The sequence below is a fragment of the Triturus cristatus genome, chromosome 3_2 (genome assembly GCF_964204655.1).
Source record: "Triturus cristatus chromosome 3_2, aTriCri1.1, whole genome shotgun sequence".
NCBI classification, from domain to species: domain Eukaryota; kingdom Metazoa; phylum Chordata; class Amphibia; order Caudata; family Salamandridae; genus Triturus; species Triturus cristatus.
In genome coordinates, this window is record NC_140584.1 from 1,205,565,649 (window position 1) to 1,205,590,364 (window position 24,716).

At 47.8% G+C, this 24,716-nt stretch overlaps 1 protein-coding gene across 2 annotated transcripts in view; it reads left to right on the forward strand.

Annotated features, from left to right (window-relative positions):
- The window catches only part of LOC146859454 (spermine oxidase-like), a 47,218-nt gene extending 32,471 nt beyond the window's left edge, over positions 1-14,747 (forward strand). For both annotated transcript variants that reach the window (XM_085650170.1, XM_085650171.1), the window contains exons 3-4: positions 6,521-6,704; positions 13,032-14,747. In XM_085650170.1, coding sequence (XP_085506296.1) covers positions 6,521-6,704; positions 13,032-13,169 — 322 coding nt within the window. In that variant the 3' untranslated portion in view covers positions 13,170-14,747. The remainder of the gene's footprint in view (positions 1-6,520; positions 6,705-13,031) is intronic.
- Positions 14,748-24,716: the final 9,969 nt, after the last annotated feature.

The window sequence follows — 24,716 nt, forward strand, 5'->3', positions numbered from 1 at the left end:
GCCCTCCCGGTTGTGGCCCTCCTGGTTGTGGCCCTCCAGGTTGTTGCACTCCTGGTTGTGGCGATCCTGGTTGGTAGTCCTCCAGGTTGTGGCCCTCCTGGTTGTGGTCCTCCTGGTTGTGGCCCTCCTGGTTGTGGCCCTCCTGGTTGTGGCCCTCCCGGTTGTGGCCCTCCTGGTTGTGGCCCTCCTGGTTGTGGTCCTCCTGGCTGTGGCCCTTCTGGTTGTGGTCCTCCAGGTTGTGGCCCTCCTGGTTGTGGTCCTCCTGGTTGTGGCCCTCCTGGTTGTGGTAATCCTGGTTGTGGTCCTACTGGCTGTGGCCCTTCTGGTTGTGGTCCTCCTGGCTGTTGCACTCCTGGTTGTGGTCCTCCTGGTTGTGGCCCTCCTGGTTGTGGCCCTCCTGGTTGTGGTCCTCCTGGTTGTGGCCCTCCTGGCCATGGTCCTCAGCCAGGTCCTAGTCCTCCTTTCGTTGTTTCTTATATGTTTCAATATACGTTAGGCCCTAGGGGCGGACCCAACCATATATCAAAAAAGTGGTATAAGAACCGTGACTTAACTAGACACAAGGCCGAGAGCCTGTAGAATCGCTGAGACCCCAAGGAACCACCCAAGGTAGTGACACAGGGGACCCACGAAGGCCGTGTGCAACGTGAGAACACAGCCGCAAGCTCCCTTTAGCCTCAATGGGGAAAGTCGCGGTTAGGTTTTTAGAGTTAAAGGACACTTAGGAATGGACTAGGACCAAACCCTCTTGGACTTAGACAGTTCTAGGGTCAACACCCACGGGAGCACTGGAGTACTCGAGTTACCTCACCCAGGGCAGCCGCGTGCATAGGTGTCAAATGGTGTCGGGTTGCGTAGTCGTTTTCAAAGGGCACTGGCGAAGAAGTGCTGCTGCCGGGAAGATGCGAAGTGTCTGAAGAGATCCAAGCCTGGATCGGAGATGTGAAGAACCTGAAAGCAGAGGGAACAGAGTCTGGGTCACTTGCCAGTGACCAGGGGAACGATAGACGAATGCCCACCAATGTCGGGTGTTTTAGGTGAAAAGAGGTGAAGCTTGACTCTTCAACCACGAGGACCAGGAGGCGTGAGGATGACCAGGAGCTGGATTCGAGCTGCCCCATGAAGGATGTCGAGTGCTGCAGCATCGGTACCAGGATTGGACACAACAAGCCTTGGCAACAGCAACCCACGCAGAAAGGAGAAAGATGCTTCTAGGAGGAGTGAGGGCAAGTCTGGAGTAACCAGGGAAGCCCAAGGAAAGTCAGAGTTACCTTCACAGGGACCAACCAGTCGACGGACCAGGGTTCGTGAAGGGACCTCGAGAGGAATCACAAAATGGCGGGCCACGGGTCACTCGGAGTAGGTAGGCCGACAATCTTCGGTGGATTCTCTGCTCGGGGTCTGGGCTACAGGTAACCCAATGCACAGCCTCAAGGGACGTCAAGAAGCTGATGAACTTGCCAATGTGCTCGGTGTCCAGGGATTCCGGTTCCACTGTACCCACGACGGCTACAGTTCTCAGCTTTGCTGGGGACTCGGTTCGGCCTCTCGGAAGTCTGGAAATCCACATCTGGTGTTGCAAAGCCTTCGGCGTCCGGCGGGAGCTTCGGAGTTGCAGACCGTACAGATGCGTCTTTGGTGCCTGCCAAGCAGGGGAGTAACTCCTTTACTCCAAGGGAGATTCTTCAGTCATCTGGTGTTGAACAGATTGTCGAAGTTCCAGGATTCCGTTTCAGAGTTTCGTCCAGGGATATCTAAAGTTCTGGTTACAGAGGTTCCTTCTTTATACCCAAGGAAAGGGTTGGACTAACTCAGGCGACCCACCTATGGGAGGGTTTGGAAAGAGGGGTGGCTACACCCATTTCCTTTGTCCAGTTTCGCACCAGAGCAGGCGGTGGTAGCCCCTGCATCCGGTTTGAGCTGGACTATGCACAGGAACACCAAATGTGCCCCCAGTGCAGGACTTCAAAGCACTCCTGGAGTGCTCCCACACAGCCCTAATCCACTAAGGCCTGTCTGGGAGGTGGTAACACCTCCCTGTGACAGGAAACCTATTGTCCAGGCCTCCCCTGATGGAGTTTCTGTCAGCAGCAGGAGGCCAGACTCGAGTCTGTGGCTGCTGCATCCATTTTGTGATGCCAGGGCTCTTTTAAGCTGGTACCGGGTATACCGGTGCTGTCATGTCTCTCCCTCTAGAAGGGGGGGATCATACTCCCACATGATTTACTGGTGTGGGGGTATGATTCCAAGGTGTTTGACACCAAACACAACATGTTTCCGTGCAACCAGTCCAAAGTTAGCATTTACCGGTTGGTTATAATGCACTTAAGAGGATATGATCAGGCTGCATCACAGCCAACCCTAGAGAAGAGATTCCGAAGGCTGCAGAGGGGCTCTGCTCATGCCTGGGCACCCTCTCACACAAAACCAAGCACCCTGCCTTCAGGATTGGTAAGGCCTGCCATAGGGGTGACTGATAGGTTTCTATGTGCAGTGATAGGTGAGATATAGTGAACCTATATCTCTGTAAGGAGTGCATGCACCACCTTACTCAACCTGCAGTAGCAGACCTGTGGTATCATTTTGGAGGGCTTCCCAGGGGTGGCATAGTACATGCTTCAGCCCCTGGTAGGCCTCTGGGGTACCTATGCTCTGGGTACATAGTATACCATATAATAGGGACTTATAAGGGCACCTCAGAATCCAATCTGTTGTGTACCTAAGGAACTAGGAATCAATTTAGAGAGGAAGCAGCTAGGCTGGAGTCCTGAATAGCAGGGCCCCAGCTAGACTAAAGTCAAAAAACAGTGTTACATCAGCAAAAAGTGGGGGTAACCATAAGAAGCAGATCGTACTCTCCTACAATGCCCATGTTCCATGTTGCCCAGTCAGCACATCATACCCAGGTTCCATGTTGCCCAATCAACATATCACGCTCAGGTTCCATGTTGCTCAGTCAGCACATCATGCCCATGTTCCATGTTGCTCAGTCAGCACATCACGCCCAGGTTCTATGTTGCTTAGTCAGTGTATCAAGCCCAGGTTCCATGTTTCTCAGTCAGTGCATCACGTCCAGGTTCCATGTTGGCCAGTCAGTGCACAATACCCAGGTTCCATGTTGCCCAGTCAGCACATCATGCTCAGGTTCCATGTTGCCCAATCAGCACATCACGCCCAGGTCCGATGTTGCCCAGTCAGCACATCATGCCCATGTTCCATGTTGCGTAGTCAGCGCATCATACCCAGGTTCCATGTTGCCCAGTCAGCACATCAAAAATTAAACAAGAGTTTTTCACCAATAAAATCAACTCTGCAAAAAACTCAATGAAGGAACTGTTTAAAACAGTCACCACCCTGGCACATCCAACCTCCCCTTCTATTACTGCCAGTCAGGAACTTTGTGACAAAATTGCAATTTTTTTCTTTGACAAAGTTGAGACCATTTTTTCCACCTTTACAGACGTAACGACTAAAACTACCTCTGTTCAGACTTAAGGTCGTAAGTTAAATATGAGCGCTGCGGCACAGTTTGATAAATTTGCACCTATAACGGCCGAAGAGACCATGAATCTGCTCATGACGGCTAAATCAGGCTCCCCATACGATCCCTGCCCAGTGTCTATTTTAAAACTAGCTTCTGAACCAGTTACATTTGCATTGACCTCCGTCATAAGTGCCGTGTTTCCTGAAGGGTACTTTCCCAAATATTGGAAGAGTGCTTCAATACTGTCCCTGCTCAAGAAACCGGGTTTGGATCCTAAAGATTCCAACAAATTTAGACCTATCTCTAGGCTCCCTCTTCCTGCGAAAACCGCGGAAAAAAACATGAATGTTCAACTTAGCTTGTTTCTACAAGAAACAGAAGCACTGGACCCCACCCAGTATGGTTTCAGTGGGGGGCACAGCACGGAGTCGGCTCTTTTGAAGTCCACAGAAGAGATTAGGACGACTCTTGATCAGGGAGGTAACGCCGCACTGATTATGTTGGACCTCTCAGCAGCCCTTGATACGGTCCATCACGTTTGTTGATGGACCAGCTGCAAGAGATTGGAGTCCAGGGCACTGCCTGGAAACTATTGTAATCCTTCCTACTTAATAGAACTCAAACGGTCTCTCTTGGTGAATTTTCGGCCAAACCATTTTCACTGCCGTGTGGAGTCCCTCAAGGGTCATCCATGAGCCCGACACTTTTTAACATCTATGTTTTGTTGCTTGCTCCCCTAATTGAATCCTTCGGCTTTAGTTTGATGTCCTACACGGACGACACCCAAATTGTGGTGTCGTTGATACCTGGAAAGTCGTTGGGAACAGCTTCACGGTTTCATGACTGTATGACAGCTGTTGGAATTTGGATGGCCCGAAATTGCCTTAAACTCAACTCCGGGAAAACTGAGATTGTGCTTTTCAGCAATGACCCCAGCTTCTGGACCCCTGATTGTTGGCCGGATACACTGGGTCCTCTTCCCATTCCCACTAAGAAGGTGAAAAACTTAGGAGTCTGTATAGACAACAGTCTCCTCCTTAGGGATCAAGTGAATGCAGTGGTCTCATCCACATCGTATGTCCTTAGATCCTGCAAAAAAGTAATACCATTCCTGCCAAAAGAAAGTCAGAAAACTGTATTTTCTGTTCTAACCATGTCCAGGTTGGACTATTGCAATAGCCTTTTTTATAAATCTGCAGGAAGGGCTTATGAACAGACTACAACTTCTACAGAACGCAGCTGCCAGATTGCTCACTGGTATACCTAGATATGCCTCAATCTCGGCTGAGATAAGAAGTCTTCACTGGTTGCCCGTTAGGAAACGGGTTCAGTTTAAGGCCCTATGCCTGGTTTTCAAAGCCCTTCAAGGAACTGGGCCTGAGTTCCTAAAACAGCAATTTCATTGGTATGTACCAAAAAGATCACTGCGCTCCTCAGAAGCAAAGCTGGTATAGGTGCCCTTTGTGCGTAAAATGAGCTGGGGGCGGCAAAAGCTTTGTAGTTGGCTCAGCTAAGGCCTGGAATGGTCTCCCACTACATCTTAGAAGCATGACAAATGTACTTGCATTCAGGAAGACCATGAAAACATGGCTCTTTTCTGCATAAATTTGATTATACCCTCCCTCTGCTTTTAGGCCTTTGTAGGACTTTTCATAGCGCCAGGACACCTTTGGGTAACAGTGCGCTCTATAAATATCAATAACATTAACACCCAGGCTCCAGGTTGCTCAGTCAGCACATCATGTCCAGGTTCCATGTTGCTCAGTCAGTGTATAACACCCAGGTTCCATGTTTCTCAGCTAGTGCATCACGACCAGGTTCCATGTTGCCCAGTCAGTGCACAATACACTGGTTCCATGTTGCCCAGTCGGTGCACAATACCCATGTTCCATGTTGCCCAGTCAGCACATCACGCCCAGGTTCCATGTTGCCCAGTCAGCATATCACACCCAGGCTCCATGTTGCTCAGTCAGCACATCACGCCCAGGTTTCATGTTGCTCAGTCAGTGTATCACGCCCAGGTTCCATGTTTTTTTCAGTCAGTGCATCTCTTCCAGGTTCCATGTTGCCCAGTCAGTACAAAATACCCAGGTTCCATGTTGCCCAGTCAGTGCACAATACCCATGTTCCATGTTGCCCAGTCAGTGCATTATATCCAGTTTCAGTGTTGCCCAGTCCATGCACCATACCCAGGTTCCATGATTCCTAGTCAGCACATCACCCCCAGGTTCCATGTTGCCCTGTCAGCACATCACGCCCAGGTTCCATGTTGCCCAGTCAGCACATCACATCCAGGTTCCATGTTGCCCAATCAGCACATCACGTCCAGGTTCCATGTTGCTCAGTCAGCCCATTATCTCCAGGTTCCATGTTGCTCAGTCAGCACATCATGCCCTGGTTCCATGTTGCCCAGTCAGCACATCATGCGCACGTTCCATGTTGCCCAGTCAGCACATCACGTCCAGGTTCCATGTTGCCCAGTCAGCACATCATGCCCATGTTCCATCTTGCCCAGTCATCGCATCATGCCCAGGTTCCATGTTGCCCAGTCAACACATCACGGCCAGGTTCCATGTTGCCCAGTCAGCGTATCACGGCCAGTTTCCATGTTGCCAAGTCAGCGCATGATGCACAGGTCCCATGTTGCCCAGTCAGCACATCACGCCCAGGTTCCATGTTGCCAAGTCAGCACATCATCTCCAAGTTCCATGTGGCCCAGCCAGCACATCATGCCCAGGTTCCATGTTGCCCAGTCATTGCATAATGCCCAAGTGCTGTTCTATTAAGTTATCATTGAATCAGCTGCAAGAGGATGAAAGGCTGAGTTGGCTCTGTGAGCTAGAAACGGATCTCTACAGCAGGTCTTTAAGGCACTGAGCAGTTTTAGTAAGTTATCATTGTTGTATCAGCCACAGAAGGATGAAAGGCTGAGTCAGCTCTGTGACCTACAAACTATAATTAGATCTGTGCTCGTTCTGTTCAAGGCACTGAGCCCTTTCTCAAGTATTCTTTAATTTTTGGTGTTCTTTTCTGTAGGTTGTTAAAGAAGTTCACTGGATGGGAAGTGACAAGACTGCGGCGTGTGATGAAGAGCACCTGGCACAGTAACCCTTTTATCCGCGGCTCCTACACCAATGTGCCAGTCGGGGTGGATGCGGTGAAGGAGCAAACAGCCTTAGCAGAGCCTGTGCCCTCAACCCACCAAAAGAGTGACCTCCCAGTAAGTACCAGTTAAATCTGTCCTGGTTAAGTTATCTTGGCGGAGTCGTAGTGAGCATGGCTGGTATTCAGTGACCTGGTCATGGTCACAGTTGTGAGTCATGATTTAGAGCTTATCAACAAATATTTAAAGCAATTCACCATCTCAGGACGGCATTTCAGGTATTTTTATTGGTAGGGTCAATGTGCATTCACAGGGTAAAGTCGCCATCACTCTCTGCTTTGTGTGTGAATCGTATGGCTATATAGGCATGTCATTAGCGACAGCTTAGGGGGTTGTAAGACGGGGAAGGTCTATCCTATTGACAGAAAGGCGCAAAGGTCATGAGTCGTACTACATATGTGTGAGGTTTGGTGGCTAAACGCATCATGGAGAGTAGAGTTTACTAGAGGTTGGTGGAGGAAGCACATGTAACATAAGTGTGGAAATATTCTTAAGTGCTCTTGCTTAGGCCCGGACCTCATCAATGAATGAGTCCAAATCGTTGTGTGCTTCAAAGATGGTTATTTTTCCTTTTTAAGTTGTGCTGTTCCTATGAAAGAGAATTGTATTGCTAAGTCTTTAAGAGTTTTTGTTGCAATAGGAATGCTTTACATTTTTGACAGTGTCTTTTGAGTAGTCCTGGGAGGTTCCAATGGAGGCGCCTTGCCAGTTGATCCCTTGCACCTTTTTATAAATCTGCGTAAGTATTTCTTCAGTATGTGAGTATTGGAGAGGTCTAAAATAAGACCTCTGGGTGGGTTGCTGTGTTTTCATTTGACAGTAGGCAGTCTGTGTGCCCGTGTAATTTCAAAGCCCTTTGAGTAGTTTATGCCCAAGAAAATCAATTTTTCCATGAAGATGATTCAGCATGGTGCATGTCCCTCCACGCCCTCAGGGAGCCCAAAGATCCACAGGTTGCCTCTTCTGTCTCTGTCTTCTAATTCTGTAATGTTTCTTTCCACTCGGGCTAGCCTTGTGGTGGCGGTTACAAACATCTTTGAAGAGTTCTGCTTGTGGTCTTCGAGGAGGCTAATGCGTCATTCTGTTTTAGTAACTCTACCCCCTAGATAGAGAGTATATTGTTTTATGATGTGAGGTAGTTCTGCATGGATTTGGTGGTGGCTTTCGTACATTGGGCAATGTCATGTGAGGTATTGAGGTTCATCATAATTTGGTTCAAGGCTGCATTATTGTCTGTTTTTGGTTTGATTTGGGAGTCCGGGATGAGGCGGGGCGGGGGGGTCCTGTTTTGAACTCTTTTGTGCTGGTTTAAAATCTTTTGGACCAGCACTGGACACCCTAGTATCATATGTTCAAGGGATGGCTATGTTAGTGTTGAAAGTAACTGTCTTCATAAATTGGTGTCAATCCCAGGATAAAGAAAATAGGAGGTTGAAAGATGCTCGCAATGAGAGAGTGTGTTTCTAGACACTGGCACTGTGTTAGGCTTCAGTTGGATCCAGGTTGCAGGGAGGAGGAAATTCTGTGAGTATTATGGTTCAATGGAAGGAGAGGGAAAGACACGCATGCCAGGTGAACAGGGCATAAAAATCGCCAGCAGGCCTGTCACCTTTGTAGGTGTCAGAGCTAAGTTTGAGGCTTTGCTTTGAAAAGTCACCGTAAAAAAATGCAAACTTGAGATGGAGTAGAATAATGTTATGACAGATTGAGAGGTTTACGTGATTCCAGGATGGCCAGGATAACATTAGTTTGAGATATCAATCCTTGAGGTGGCCATCTTAAGGCCAGGCTTGACCTTCCAATTTTCAAGCAGTAAGGTTGTGGGTAGCAACACAGGTAGGACAACACCTACCATACAGTGGACTCTGGGGCCTGATCACACGCTGTGTGGGGACTGCTTGAGGTCCAATGCAGTAAGAAGCTGCATGAGGAGTTGCACTTGTTAGAAAAATGTCCCATTGGTGGCCATCTTGAGGTCAGGCACGTGTCCTCCCTCTGCCTCAAGGAGCAAGGCCAGGTAGTAGCCTTGGGGCAGGGGTGAAGCATCGGCACAGAAGGGCAGCAGATGAGCAGGGCTCAGGTGCACTGCATGTTCAGCGAGTCATATGCCTCCGTGTACGCGCTGGAATGCCCTTCTGGACGGTGGGTAAAGATATTATTGGGAAAGTGCTCGACAGAGCATTGAAGCTAGGCCACCATCTTCTCAGGTGTTAGTCACCTCCCCCTCCCTGTATAGGTGGTTTAATAACACATCACTGGCAGCTGTTTTCTGTGTTACCATAAGTAGTGTTACTATGTTCCTTATTTTCTGCTAGTCCAAGTATATACTCGGAAACTGTGCAAAGATTAAACCAATAAAGAATTGTTACAAAAAGCAAGCAGAGATGATGGACACCACAGTGACATCCCATATTATGCCCTGTCCTTATGATCACTGTGAGTCAGGGCTACCGCTGATTGCTTTGCTTGAGGTGATGGAGACCCCTTGTAGACTGAGTCACATGGTGTTGGCAATCCCCCCATGGGTACATCCACCACCTGTGATGAAAGAAGGTGCCCCATGTATGCCATGATCTCATGTTCTGTGGTGTGGTTGACTCCTCTGTGTGCCTAAGAATGAAACAAAATGTGTCATGTGCCTCTACTGGCCATTCTGTCATTGTGTTCAGGTAATGCCACACTGAGATGCCACACTCAGATGCTACACTCAGAAGCCACACTGAGATGCCCCACTGAGATGCCAAACTGAGATGGCACACTGAGATGCCACACTAAGATGCCACACTGAGATGATGCTGCACTGAGATGCCACACTGAGATGTCAATCTGAGATGCCACAGTGAGATGCCAAACTGAGATACTGAACAGAGATGCCACACTCAGATGCCACACGCAGATGCCTCACTGAGATGATGCCACACTGAGATGCTGCACAGAAATGCCACACTGAGATGCCACACTGAGATGCCACACAGAGATGCAACATTCAAATGCCACACTCAGATGCCACACTGAGATGATGCTGCCCTGAGATGCCATACTGAGATGCCACCCTGAGATGCCACTCTGAGATGCCACACTGAGATGCCACACTGAGATGATGCCACACTGAGATGCCAACACTGAGATGTCACACTGAGATCCCACACTCAGATGCCCCACTGGGAAGCCTCACTCAGATGCCACACTCAGATGTCAAACTGAGATGATGCCTCACTGAGATGATGGCACACTGGGATGCCACACTGAGACACCACACTGAGATGCCACACTGAGATACCACATGAAATGCCACACTGAGATTATGCCCCACTGAGATGCCACCCAGAGATGCCACACTCAGATGATGCCACACTCAGATGACACACTAAGATGCTGTACTGAGATGCCACACTGAGAAGCCATACTCAGGTGCCACACTGAGATGATTCCACACTGAGATGCCATACTGAGAGGCTGCACTGAGATGCCAAACTGATGCCACACTGAGCTGACACACTGAGGTGCCACACTGAGATGCCCCAGTAAGATGCTACACTGAGATGCCACACACTGAGATGATGCCACGCTGAGATGCCACACTGAGATGCCGCACTGAGATGCCGCACTAAGATGCTACACTGGAATGCCACACACTGAGATGCCACACTGAGATGCCACACTGAGATGCCAAACTGATGCCACACTGAGATGCCACACTGAGATTGCACACTTAGGTGCTATAGAGAGATGCCACACACTGAGATGCCACACTGAAATGATGCCACACTGAGATGTCACACTGAGACGATGAAACCTGAGATGCCACACTGAGATCCAACATTGAGATGCCACACACTGAGATGATGCCACACACTGAGATGATGCCACACTGAGATGCCACACTTAGATGCCACACTGAGATGTCACACACTGAGATGATGCCACACTGAGATGCCACACTGAGCAGCCACACTGAGGTGCCACACACTGAGATGCTAAACACTCAGATACCACACTGAGATGCCATACAATGGGATGATGATGCCACACTGATGCGACACTGAGATGCCACACTGAGATGCCACCCTGAGATGGCACACTGAGATGCCACCCTGAGATGCCACACTGAGATGTCACACTGAGATGGCTCGCTGAGATGCCTCATTGAGATGCAACACTGATGCCACACTGAAATGCCACATGAGATGCCACACTGAGATGCCACACACTGAAATGATGCAACACTGATGCCACACTGAGATGACAAATGAGATGCCACACGCTAAGATGCTGCCACACACTGAGATGCCACCCTGAGATGCCACACTGAGATGCCACCCTGAGATGATGCCACATTGAGATGCCACATTGAGAAGATGCCACACTGAGACGCCATACTGAGACACCACACAGAGACGCCACACTGAGATGCCACACACTGAGATGATGGCACACTGAGATGCCACACTGAGATGATGCCACACTGAGATGTCACACTGAGACGATGCCACCTGAGATGCCACACTGAGATCCAACATTGAGATGCCACACACTGAGATGATGCCACACACTGAGATGATGCCACACTGAGATGCCACACTTAGATGCCACACTGAGATGTCACACACTGAGATGATCCCACACTGAGATGCCACACTGAGCAGCCACACTGAGGTGCCACACACTGAGATGCTACACACTCAGATACCACACTGAGATGCCATACAATGGGATGATGATGCCACACTGATGCGACACTGAGATGCCACACTGAGATGCCACCCTGAGATGGCACACTGAGATGCCACCCTGAGATGCCACACTGAGATGTCACACTGAGATGGCTCACTGAGATGCCTCATTGAGATGCAACACTGATGCCACACTGAAATGCCACATGAGATGCCACACTGAGATGCCACACACTGAAATGATGCAACACTGATGCCACACTAAGATGACAAATGAGATGCCACATGCTAAGATGCTGCCACACACTGAGATGCCACCCTGAGATGCCACACTGAGATGCCACCCTGAGATGATGCCACATTGAGATGCCACACTGAGATGCCACATTGAGAAGATGCCACACTGAGACGCCATACTGAGACACCACACAGAGACGCCACACTGAGATGCCACACACTGAGATGATGGCACACTGAGATGCCACACGGAGATGATGCCACATTGAGATGCCACCCCGGGATGCCACACTCAGGATGCCAAAAACTGAAATGATGCCACACTGAGATGCCACACACTGAGATGCCACACTGAGATGCCACACACTTAGATGATGTCACACTGAGCTGCCACACTGAGATGCCACACTGAGATGATTCCACACTGAGATGCCACACTGAGAGGCCGCACTGAGATGGTACACTGTGGTGCCGCAGAGAGATACCACGCTGAGATCGGGCCACACTGAGATTCCACCCTAATATGCCACACTGTGATGCCACACACCGAGATGATGCTACATTGAGATGCCACACTGAGATACCACATACTGAGATGATGCCACACTGAGATGCCACACACTGAGATGATGCTACACTAAGATGCCACACTGAGATGCCACACTGCGGTGCCACACACTGAGATGTTACTCAGTGAGATGCCACACTGAGGTGCCACACTTAGAGGCCACACACTGAGATGATGCTACACTGAGATGCCACACTGAGATGTCACACACTGAGATGCCCCACTCAGATGCTGCACTGAGTTGCCACACTAAGGTGCTCCACTGAGATGCCACACTGCAGTACCACACTGAGATGCCACACTTAGGTGTCACACTTAGGTGCCACATTGAGATGCCACCCTGAGATGATGGTAAGTGTAATTGGCAACCCAATCTACCCTTTAGGGCTTGGGCAAAGTAAATGAACGAGTAAATATGCCTTCAGGGGATTTATTACAGTACTTAGTTAAGTTATTCACAATCGCAGTTGTGGGCAAGATTTAATATTTGCTGCCAATTAATTTCTTTAATTTACTCTTTCTCTGACAACAAAGTTTCACCCTACACTGAGTTGCCACACTGAGATGCCATACAGAGGTGCCACACTGAGATGCCACCCTGAAATGATGCCACCCTGAGATGATCCCACATTGAGATTATGCCACACTATGATGCCACACTGAGATGCCGCACTGAGATGCTACACTAATGCCACACTGAGATGATGCCACACTGATACCACACTGAGATGCCACACTGAGATGCCACACTGAGATGATGCCACACTGAGATGTCACATGAGATTCAACCCTGTGATGCCGCACTGAGATGACACACTGAGATGATGCCACACTGAGATGATGCCACACTGAGATGATGCCACATTGAAGTTTCAGACTTAATCTTGTCCTTCTTTTGACCTTTAGCCCCTACAGTTGCTGTTTGCTGGTGAAGCTACGCACATCAACTACTACACCACTACTCATGGAGCATATCTGAGTGGTGCCCGTGAAGCTGAGAGAATCCTGCAGCACTACAGGCACCTCACAACAGCCAGACTCTAAACTAGAACAGATGCACAGACCTCAACAGACCCTGCAGCATCACAGCCACCTTACCACAGCTAGAATGTAATCTGGAGCAGATGCACAGATCTCAGTGGATCCTGCAGCACCACAGCCACCTTACCACAGCTAGAATGTAATCTAGAGGAGATGCACAGATCTCAATGGATCCTGTAGTAGCACAGCCGCTTCACCAAAGCTAGATTGTAATCCAGAAGTGAATGATGGACTACAGAGTACCCTGCAACGCTCCGGGCACCTCTTTGTTCATAGTGTAATCCCTATCTTGAGTAATCAGACTCTAGGAGACCCTGCACCTGCTCACTGATAGGTTCTACACATTCTTCAGAGGGGAACCCATCAGACCCAATGATTCTGCGCCACAATGGGTGGCAGATCTGCTCCAGGCAGAGACACTGGGTGAGATCCATAGGATCCAGCGATCCTTCACTGCAGGTGGCTCCACAGCCACTCCAGCCGACAATCGATAACAGGATACTCCAAACTCAGGATCCCGCAGTGCACGTAGCTGCACTGTCACCCCAGCCTTAATCCATGGAAGGATCTACCGAACTCAGTGATCCTTCACTGCAAGAACTTCCAGAGCTGCTCAAGACTGTGACCTTAAGGCGATCCATTAAACCAAGCGATCCTGAACTGATTGCAGCTCCCTAGCAGCTCCCTAGCCACCCCAGCCTTGATCCATAGCAGGATCCACTGGACTCAGAGATCCCACAGTGCACATGGCTGTACTGTCATCCCAGCCTTAATCCATAGCAGGATCCACTGGACTCAGAGAACCTTCACTGCAAAAACCTCCAGAGCTGCTCAATACTGTGACCTTAAGGAGATCCATTAAACCAAATGATCCTGAACTGATTGCAGCTCCCTAGCAGCTCCCTAGCCACCCCAGCCTTGATCCATAGCAGGATCCAATGGACTCAGAGATCCCGCAGTGCACGTGGCTGCACTGTCATCCCAGCCTTAATCCATAGCAGGATCCACTGGACTCAGAGATCCTTCACTGCAAGAACCTCCAGAGCTGCTCAAGACTGTGACCTTAAGGAGATCCATTAAACCAAGTGATCCTGAACTGATTGCAGCTCCCTAGCTACTCCAACATTTAATCTAGAGCAGGATCCAGTGGACCCAGAGATCCTGCACTGCATGTACCTCCACAGATGCTCATGACTGTGACCAAGCGATCCTGAACTGAATGCGGTTTCACAGCCACTGTAGCCTATAATCCAGAGCGGGACACTCCAGGCTCAGGGATCCCGCACTGTCACCCCAGCCTTCAATCCAGCGCAGGATCCACTGGACTGTGATCCTGCACTCTACAAGGCTCCACAGCTGCTCCAGACGGTGACATTGGATAGGATCCGTCAGATCCAGTGCCCCGGCACTGTGTGCCTGTCTGCAGCTGCACTGGAGCCTAACACTGAGCAGGACCCAACAGATCAAGGGATCCTGCACCACGATAGAATCCACACCGCCTGCTTGTAATCTTGGAAACTACCTGATCTTGTTGCTAAGTAATACCAGAAAGCCAAAATAAATTCTCCGGCAGAGATGCAATAGAATGTAGATTGATTCCATGGGGGGCTCTGTCTCAAGCCCCCTTGACTAGGTTTGAGCAATCCCTCCATTGAAGCCCTCTCCTGATCATAGGCACTAGCTCTGACAAAGGTCAGGAGCTGATTTGTGTAAAGACAGAAAACAGAAAATTGATCAAAAACATTGATTCACCCACAAAAGGCCTGCCACATGCAGGAATAAGTGATGTGATAATAAACAGTTAAGAGGATGCACAGCCAGGTGCACCAGATTGTTCACTTTGAATGCAGCTGGCATTAGAGAGCGCTGCATCTGGAAGTATTCCTGCAGACCACTGACAGCAGACAGTCTAGGTGAAGCTGTCAGAGCCCCGAGTCAGGTAGGTTCAAAGCAAAACTGCAACAAGTCCCGCCCCTTCCCCCTCAATAGCTGCAAATTAAACCCGCCAGCTCAAGAGCAAACAAGCTGAATCCACCCCACATCAAACAGACTGGGTCCACTTCAAACTGGACAGGCTGAAGCTACCACATAGTAAACAGACTGAGGGGCAGATCTACAAGGAAGTGCCGCACGGTGGCACCGCAAGCCCTTTGGCTGCGCAACACTGTGGCACTTCCGAAGCACAGAATGCAACATTTTTACAAGAATATGTTGCATCACTGTGCTTCCCCCTGCGCTGGTGCACACACTGCAGCCATGCGCTGGCCCAGGCAGCCTTGCACCATGGTGCAAGGATGCCTGCATCGTAGAGAGTTTGTTTTTGTGCAGGCAGGTGTACCTTCCTGCAAAATACAATCACTACAGGCATTTTCCTCTTTCAATGCGTCCTGTTGAATACAGCATGCATAGAAAGAGGAAAAAACGAGGAAAAATGAAAACATTTTTCCTCATTGCACCTCTCTACACCACCTCTAGGGTGGCGTAGCATTCAGACGCATCTCCAGATTTACGAGGAATCGTAAATCTGGAGATGAGTCTTGTTCAATGGGTGCTGCGTGAGAACACCCACAGCAACATCCATGGAACGCCCCTTCAACGCAAAGTGCTGCGTGTGAAGGGGCCATATTTACAAGGACAGATAAAGCCATGCAGGGTGGGTTTTCCTCTCCTTATTAATACGAAAAGGGACGTACTGGTGGCGCAGGAGGCTTGTAAATCTGCCCCTGAGTCTACACCACACACCAAGCAGGCTGACTCCCCCCACACATCATGGAGTCTGAGTCCACAATAAACTGAACAGCCTGAATCTACCACACAGTAAACAGCCTGAGTCTACCATATATCAGCCACGGCTGGTGCAGTGCAGATAAGAGCGGTGGGCGGGGGATGGGGGAGTCGACATACGATGACGAGGGAGAATAAAATGTAAAAATAAATAAAAAAGACTCACCTTGCGCTCTCCGCATCGCCAAGTCAGCGATGTGGTGAGCGCAAGGTGTTTTTCTTTTTTTTAAATGTTATTCTCCCTTTGTCGTTGTGTGTCGACTCCTCCACCCCCCACCCTCTCTATGGCCCTACCACTCTTACCTGCAACGGCTGCGGCTGACACAAATTAAACAGACCTCATCTACACCACACAGCAAGCAGGCTGACTCCTCCCACAGCAAGCAGGCTGACTCCTCCCACATCTAACAGACTGAGTCCACCTCAAACCGAACAGGCTAAATCTACCACATATTAAACAGACTGAGGGCCATATTCATGACCTTTGTGGCGCAGGGCAGTGCAGCAAGTCACCTGGCTATGCAGCCCTGCGTCACAGGGAAAGTGGAGGAATGCGCCGTACTTCTCCTTTCTGCACTAAGACAATCCTGAGAGGTATTTTCTTCCTTTTATGTGTGCTGCAGATGGAAAGGAAAGAGGACGAAAGGAGGAGAAATAAAAATATTTCTCCTTGTTACGCCTGCTCCAGAAAGGCGTACGGTTTTGGCTCTGCCGCAGGTTTACGTGATTAGGCAAATCTGGGGCAGCATCAAAATCTATGGGCCCGATTCACAGAACTAACTTAAGACAAAATCCTAAACTTACTACCATTTTGGTATTCACAGAAGGCACTTACTCATTTTGGTATTCACAGAAGGCACTTACTCATTTCGGTATTCACAGAAGTTAGGAGTCCTAACTTTAGGACTCCTAAATGCCTTCTGTGAATACCGAAAGTCTTAAAATTAGGATTTTTCTCAGTTTAGTAGTCCTAAATCTAAACTTAGGACTACTAAATAGAGAAAAATCCTAATTTTAAGACTTTCAGTATTCACAGAAGGCATTTAGGAGTCCTAAAGTTAGGAGTCCTAACTATACTACTACTAAACTGAGAAAAATCCTAATTTTAAGACTTTCGGTATTCACAGAAGGCGTTTAGGAGTCCTAAAGTTAGGAGTCCTAAATTTAGGACTACTAAATTGAGAAAAATCCTAATTTTAAGACTTTCGGTATTCACAGAAGGCATTTAGGAGTCCTAAAGTTAGGACTCCTAACTTCTGTGAATACCGAAATGAGTAAGTGCCTTCTGTGAATACCAAAATGAGTAAGTGCCTTCTGTGAATACCAAAATGGTAGTAAGTTTAGGATTTTGTCTTAAGTTAGTTCTGTGAATCGGGCCCGACGGGTGTTTCATGGGAAAACCCACCACAACGGCCATGGAACACCTTCTTGATGCAGAGTAAGGCAAGGTCCATATCTATGAGATCATGTAAAGTCATGTGTGTCCTCATAGATATGATTGAGAGGCTTGTCTCGCTGGAGTGTCATAAAAAGTGACGCTCCGGCAGCGCAAGCCTCTCATAAATAACCCCCCACCCCAGTGTTTTACAGGAATCCTTTGATGGATTGGCTACTTCTGCAATACATTGCCGGCATCCATTTTGTGACAACTGGACCAGACAGACCTATACCTATCAGTCAATCAGTATTTGCTAAGCGCAGCTACTCACCCGCTAGGGTCTCAAGGCGCTGGGATGGGGGTTTGCATTTCATAATGTATGTTGAGGTTCAGTCAAAGAGCTAGGTCATGAGATCCTTCCTCAATTGGCTCAGCAACAGGGATAGCCTGAGGTAGAGGGGCAGGGTGGAGGGGCAGGGTGTTCCAGGTCTTGGCAGTGACGTTGGAGAAGCAGCTTCCTCCGGTCCTGGGTGTGCAGATCCGGGGGACCGTGGCCAGGCCCAGTTCAGTGGAGCAGAGGTCACTGGTGGGTAAGTGGAATGAGGCGCTGGTTTAGGTATGCTGAGCCAGTGTCATGGAGAGCTTTATAGGTGTGTGTGAGGATCTTGAACATGACTCTAAGATGGACTCCCACGCTACATGTACAATGTGCAGCAACAGGTGAATAACCTATGAGGGAAGTTTCACTTCCCCCTCACACATGTTCACATGAAGAATGGGACGTCTGTGGCGGGCACATCTGTAAGCATAGTGCAGCACTGCAACTCCTCCTCTGCTGGTGCAAACACATGTGCCTACCATAAACTCTCTCTCTGGAACAGATCAATGGTTTCCTCCACACGAGGAAGCCTTACAGGCCAGCTCTAGCCTCACGCACTGCACATAGATTCTCAAGTCCCACCGCTGACACCCTGTGTGGCGAGGTGCCCAACTGTACTGCACCCCGGGCAGTGGAGGGACAGAGGCTGCACAGAGAGAGAGCCTCAAGAACTCAACTTGGGTCAAAAGGACAGGAGTTGAAACAAATCCAAGAAATATGCTCATGCTGGTGTCCTCTCACCTCAGAGACAGCCTGCTACTCGGTGCACAGCATGATGGGTAATGCGTTTATGAGACTAGGAGAAAGAGGCGGGCCTAGAGCTGAAGAGGACATAGGGTTATTTCATATAAGAAGCGGAGTGAACCTACCTGTGATGCAACGAAGCGCTGTACATTACATGGAGCAAAGGGAGATGACCATAGATCATGTACATCATGTGGGGATGACACAAATACATTTAACTCACATTTAGGCGCAGGGGGATTAAATGATTTACCCAGAATCACATGATGTTGGACCTACTGCCCCGCACGCACAAATAATGTTCAAACTAAAACTATGCAAATACAAATTATGACACATTCAACACCCAGACACACACATAAAATAGAACTCAAGCCTTTTCTAATCCAAGAGCATAGGCAGAGAGACAGGGAACGTGGGGTGAGGCCCCGCACTCTGGTAACCACTTTGGGCACATTAGCGAGGTGAATGATGTGGTCATGCATGTAGCATCCTGAGGCAAACCCTACCTTGAAACCTGACACCTAGGCCAATCCAGAAGTTAAAACACTTCAATTCCTGTCAGCTCTAACTACCATCACCTCCCCTTCACCTAGGATCCACTCAGGTAGGTGTATTTATCAGGAGAGTCTGCTGGCTGCCATGTGGAAGCAGATACTGCCTGGGAAGTAGATTTGTCTGCCGCTTACTCCCTGGGATTCTCCTGGGCCTAGATTTTCCTGTGCCTAGATTCTCCTTTGCCTCACTAGGTTTAGATTGCCTTTGGTCTAGATTCTTCTGTACCTAGATTATCCTGTGCTTCGATCTCCTGGGCCTAGATTTTCCTGTGGCTAGATTCCCCCACACCTACCTGGGTTTAGATTCTATTTGGCCTCGATTCTTCTGTGCATAGATTCTCCTCCTGCATCAATTTTCCTGGGCCTAGCTTCTCCTGTGCCTCCCTGGGTTTAGATTCTCTTTGGCCTAGATTATTCTGTGCCTAGATTCTATTCTCCTGTGCTTTGATTCTCCTGGGCCTAGATTCTCTTTGGCCTAGATTCTTCTGTGCCTAGATTCTTCTGTGACCAGATTCTACTGTGCTTCAATTCGCCTGGGCCTATAGTCTCCTGTGCCTCACTAGGTTTAGATTCCATTTGGCCGAGATTCTCCTGTGCCTAGATTCTTCTGTGCTTCGATACCCCTGTGCCTAGATTCTCCTGTTCCTAGATTCTCCTGTGCTTCGATTCTCCTGTGCTTCGAAATCTCCTGTGCCTAGATTCTCCTGTCCCTGAATTCTCCTGTGCTTCGATTCACCTGGGCCTAGACTTTCCTGTGCCTAGATACTTCTGCTCCTCCCTGGGTTTAGATTCTACTTGGCCTAGATTCTCCTGTGCTCCGATTCTTCTGTGCCTAGATTCTTCTGCGCCTCCCTGGGTTTAGATTCTACTTGGCCTTGATTCCTCTGTGCCTAGATTCTCCAGTGCTTTGATTCACCTGGGTCTAGATTCTCCTGTGCTTCGACTCGCCTGGGCCTAAATTCTCATGTGCCTCACTAGGTTTATATTCTCTTTGGCCTAGATTCTCCTGTGCCTAGATTCTCCTGTGCTTCAATTCTCCTGTGCCCAGATTCTACTTTGCTTCAATTCGCCTGGGCCTATAGTCTCCTGTGCCTCACTAGGTTTAGATTCCATTTGGCCGAGATTCTCCTGTGCCTAGATTCTCCTGTGCTACGATACTCCTGTGCCTAGATTCTCCTGTTCCTAGATTCTCCTGTGCTTCGATTCTCCTGTGCTTCGAAATCTCCTGTGCCTAGATTCTCCTGTCCCTGAATTCTCCTGTGCTTCGATTCACCTGGGCCTAGACTCTCCTGTGCCTAGATACTTCTGCTCCTCCCTGGGTTTAGATTCTCCTGTGCCTAAATTCTCCTGTGCCTAAATTCTCCTGTGCTCCGATTCTTCTGTGCCTAGATCCTTCTGCGCCTCCCTGGGTTTAGATTCTACTTGGCCTTGATTCCTCTGTGCCTAGATTCTCCTGTGCTTTGATTCATCTGGGCCTAGATTCTCCTGTGCTTCGACTCGCCTGGGCCTAAATTCTCATGTGCCTCACTAGGTTTATATTCTCTTTGGCCTAGATTCTCCTGTGCCTAGATTATCGTGTGCTTCAATTCTCCTCACCTTAGATACTCCTGTGCTTCGATTCTCCTGTCCCTAGATTCTCCTGTGCTTCAATTTGCCTGGGCCTAGACTCTACTGTGCCTAGATACTTCTGCACCTCCCTTGGTTTTGATTCTCCTGGGCTCAGATGCGCCTGTGCTTCGATTCTCCTGTGCCTAGATTCTTCTGCACCTCCCTGGGTTTAGATTCTACTTGTCCTAGATTCCTCTGTGCCTAGATTCTCCTGTGCTTTGATTCGGATTGGCCTAGATTCTCCTTTGCTTCGATTCACCTGGGCCTAAATTCTCCTGTGCCTAGATTCTCCTGAGCCTCCCTGGGTTTAGACTTTACTTAACCTAGATTCTCCTGTGCCTCTCTTGATCTAAATTCTCCTGGCTCTGGATTCTCCTGTCCCTAGATTCTTCTGTGCTTCAAATCTCCTGTGCCTAGATTTCATCAGTATAGATTCTACTGTGCCTATATTCTCCTGTGCCATCCTTTATCTAGATTTTCCTGAGTCTAGATTTCATTTCATTTCAAGACCGGAGGCTACGATTATGCATTATATCTTTTAATGCTACTCCCTGAAGCACTTTTAAAGAACCTTACAACAATTAAAATACACTAGATCTAGAACGCTCCAATCCATAAATATTCCTTTCACTGAACCCGCCTCTTTTAATTGCTGCTCCACAAGAGATGAGCTTCTTTCAGATTTATTTCAAGCACTATATTTTTTGCCTTTTGAGTTGTAGGAGGAGATTTGTGTATGATAAATCAATAAGTAGGCATGATTTGAGCATTGTTTGTGTCAGTCTAAGATTCTAATTTATGGATGGTTTGTTAGTTGTTCATGTTAATTTTTTAAAGTACGATAGAGGAAATGCTGGGAATTGTATGAGAACAAACGTGAAGGTTTAGAGTGAAGCGCAATTTCTTTTGAGCGCTATAACAATATTGTATTAGACCGCTGTTTACCTTGGTTTAGGAGCCACTTCCGCTGCGGCTTGTGACAGGCAGCTAGGAAGCGTTTTTAAACAAGCATTGAAAATGCAATCGGTTTCGCCTGTGAATAAGTTATAGCCATTTGCTTTGCTAATGGTATTGTATAGCAAAGCAATTGTCTTTTATTACATTTCTAATGTATTTTGGTTTTTTTGCGAGGTGTTCCGACTGCATGCATCGTACCTGCCAAACCTAGTCGTACTCCTCAGAGAGTTGGTGAAACGGCTGCCGTCATTCCTTCTCATGAGGACGAAAGTGGCTTGCTGCTGACTACAGTGCACCGACGGGAGTATGGTAGTAAGACGGGGAAAATAATCTGTCAAATTAGGTGCCCTGTTGTGAAAGATTTTTACCCCGGAGATGTTTTTTTTACAAGAATGCCATTACAGTGCAGCGCCAAGCACTGATGGAATGCACACAGGTCCAGTGCCAAGCACTTATGGTAATAACACACCTTCGTGTTAATTGCAAAGTGATGCAAAGTTTTGTATTTACCAGTTTTCAGTCAATCCTTATCTTGGAAATTTTGCAATAATGAAACGCCGAGCTTAGCAGTTCCATGGCCTGCATCTGTGTTACTCAAGATAAAACGTATAGAACGCAGGCTTTGAAAACAGTTTATCTTTCCATATGTACTCTCAAGAAGAGCCGCAATGTCTTCAACTTTTATCTCTTCAATACAGAACTAATGCTGTAGTCTGATTGAGCCAAGCTTCAATGTGCTCATGCATGTAAACGCCATCATGCACAAAGGTTCGCTGGCTATATGTGTAGTGTGAATGTTTAACCTGTGTATTGCACTGCAAGCATGGGGAATAAATGAGGGCTTGTATCTAGGCAGTAAAAGAAACCTAAAAAGAGAACTTAATTTCCTATCAACCATCTGCACAGAAAGGGACGTCAGTGGATTTCCGGTCATCCATCGTACAGGAAGTGACATAACTGATTTCCGTTTCCTGCCCACGGCACCCTGCACTCCTCCTCTTTCCCTAGAACTACTTAATGGCAACTGCAAAACGGATGATGAAAGGATGCGTGAAACAGACACAGTTATGCATATCTGGACCTGCACCGTGTCCAGCACCAGGGACCCTGGTTCTGTCCCAAGCCCCGCTACCGTGATGCACTCCTCTGTGCTTTCAGGCCTGGCTGCTGCTTACCGCACTGCTGCCACACTGCACCTCACGACGGTGAACGAGAGTTCACACGTGTCTCCTGCAAGTTTTTATGATCAACCACTCCTACCCCAACAGCATCTAGCAGCCCACTTGCCAATAGCTTAAACTCGCGAAATGCGAGACCTATTGCATTGCAAATGCTTGTTTTTTTCAACTATGGGAATTACAGGAAATTAAAGAGAAGAACTTTTTAATTAAAAATTTGTTAAGAAAACTACAATTTACTCTTCATCACCAAATTTGTTTGTAGAGCCCCAAGAGATACAGTGGAACAGATCTGCCACAAAGTACGATAACACAAGCGTTTGCAATGCAATTGGGCTCCCATTAGTGAAAGTTGGAGTTAATGGTTTTGTGAATGACAATGTCTTTTGTTTATGGAGTGGATGTATGTAGTGTGGAGTTTAATTATATGGATTGGATTGAACTTTTTTAGCTGTGGAATTGTGTGGGGGTGGAATAGTGTGTGTGTGTATTTGTGTAGTGGAATTATGTGGATAGTAATTATGTGGTATTAAATTAGCTGGAATTATGTAGAATGGGATTGAGTGTAATGGAGTGTAAATATGTGTATTGGTATGTTGTCTTGTGGCGTGGTATATAGTGGAATTTAATTATGTGGTGAGCTGTTGAATTGTGTGACATGATGTTGAATTTTGAGGTGTGGATTGGATACATTTGTTGTGTAAGTGTGTTGATTTGAATTATGTGGTTTGTTGTTGAATTATGTGGTGCAGAATGGAAATGCGTGGAGCTGAATTGTGTGGTGTGGAACTGTGTGGTATTTTGATTGAAATTATGCTGATGGGAATTATGTGGCATGGTTCGGAGTGTATTTGTATGGATGGTTGCTATGTGGCATAGTGGTTTTATGTGGGATGTATTTATCTGGTATTTAGTTGAGTGTAATTAGGTGGCAATAATTAATGTGCACCTATGTGCAAAGTCTACATTGAATGTACTTCATTATCCTTTATGAATAAAGGTAAAAACAGCTGCAGGAGGACTGTCAAAATTATATGTGTTTGCAGGGCCTGTTTTAGCCTTAGTAAGTTGTTGGATGCAAAGTTACCAGACAGAAGCCACCACAACATTTCCAAAAAATAAATAAACACAGATCCTGGAGATGCTGCCAGAAAGAGGACTTAAATGAAGGGTTTCAGGTGATATTACAATTTGGATGCAGCACTTGCCCATGACCTGGAAAAGAAATAACTTTTTAAACATAATTTAGGTGGCTAATGCAGATTTAATTATTAAAGCTCCATCAGCATTTCAAATGTTTAAAAATGCAAACTCTAAACATGTTTCTTGAAATAGGATTAGACCTCAGACATACAAAGTGCACAGTAATCTAAATACTAAGTCGTGATCTGCTAGTGTGCTGGGTTTATGACACTGCCCTGGTGACATTACATGTGAAATCTAATGGCTCACTGTAGGAGGGTGGAGTAGCAGACGCAGCCATAAATCTCGGCTGGGAGCTCATTTATGGAAAAGAGCCATCTAGCGAAGCAAAGAGGCCCAGCTTGGCAGGTGCTCATGTGAGAAAATAAATAGCTGTTGTGTGTGAAAAGTGTGGCAGAGCAGAAAAAATACAGAGGAGCAGGACAGCATGCCAGGTCCGTCATGTGGGGGAAGTGCACAGAGCAGAGAGGCACACTGGCGAGAGAGCCATAAACGCACAGCTGTGGGGGGAAGAGCAACAGAAGGGAGACCTCTGAAACAGCCCTGCTGCTGCGCATCGGGGCTGAACCAATGCCAATTAAGTCATTTTCCCCTCATTCCAGCACAAAAATGAGAAACATTGAGCAATATATCTTACAGGCTATCAATAAATGACTAGTGCGTTCAACACAAAACATGTACAACAAAAAAGCACCGGTAAATGGCGCCTGAAAATAAAGTGACCGTTGCGTTTCAAAATCGGAATGTTTTTATTTATGTAGC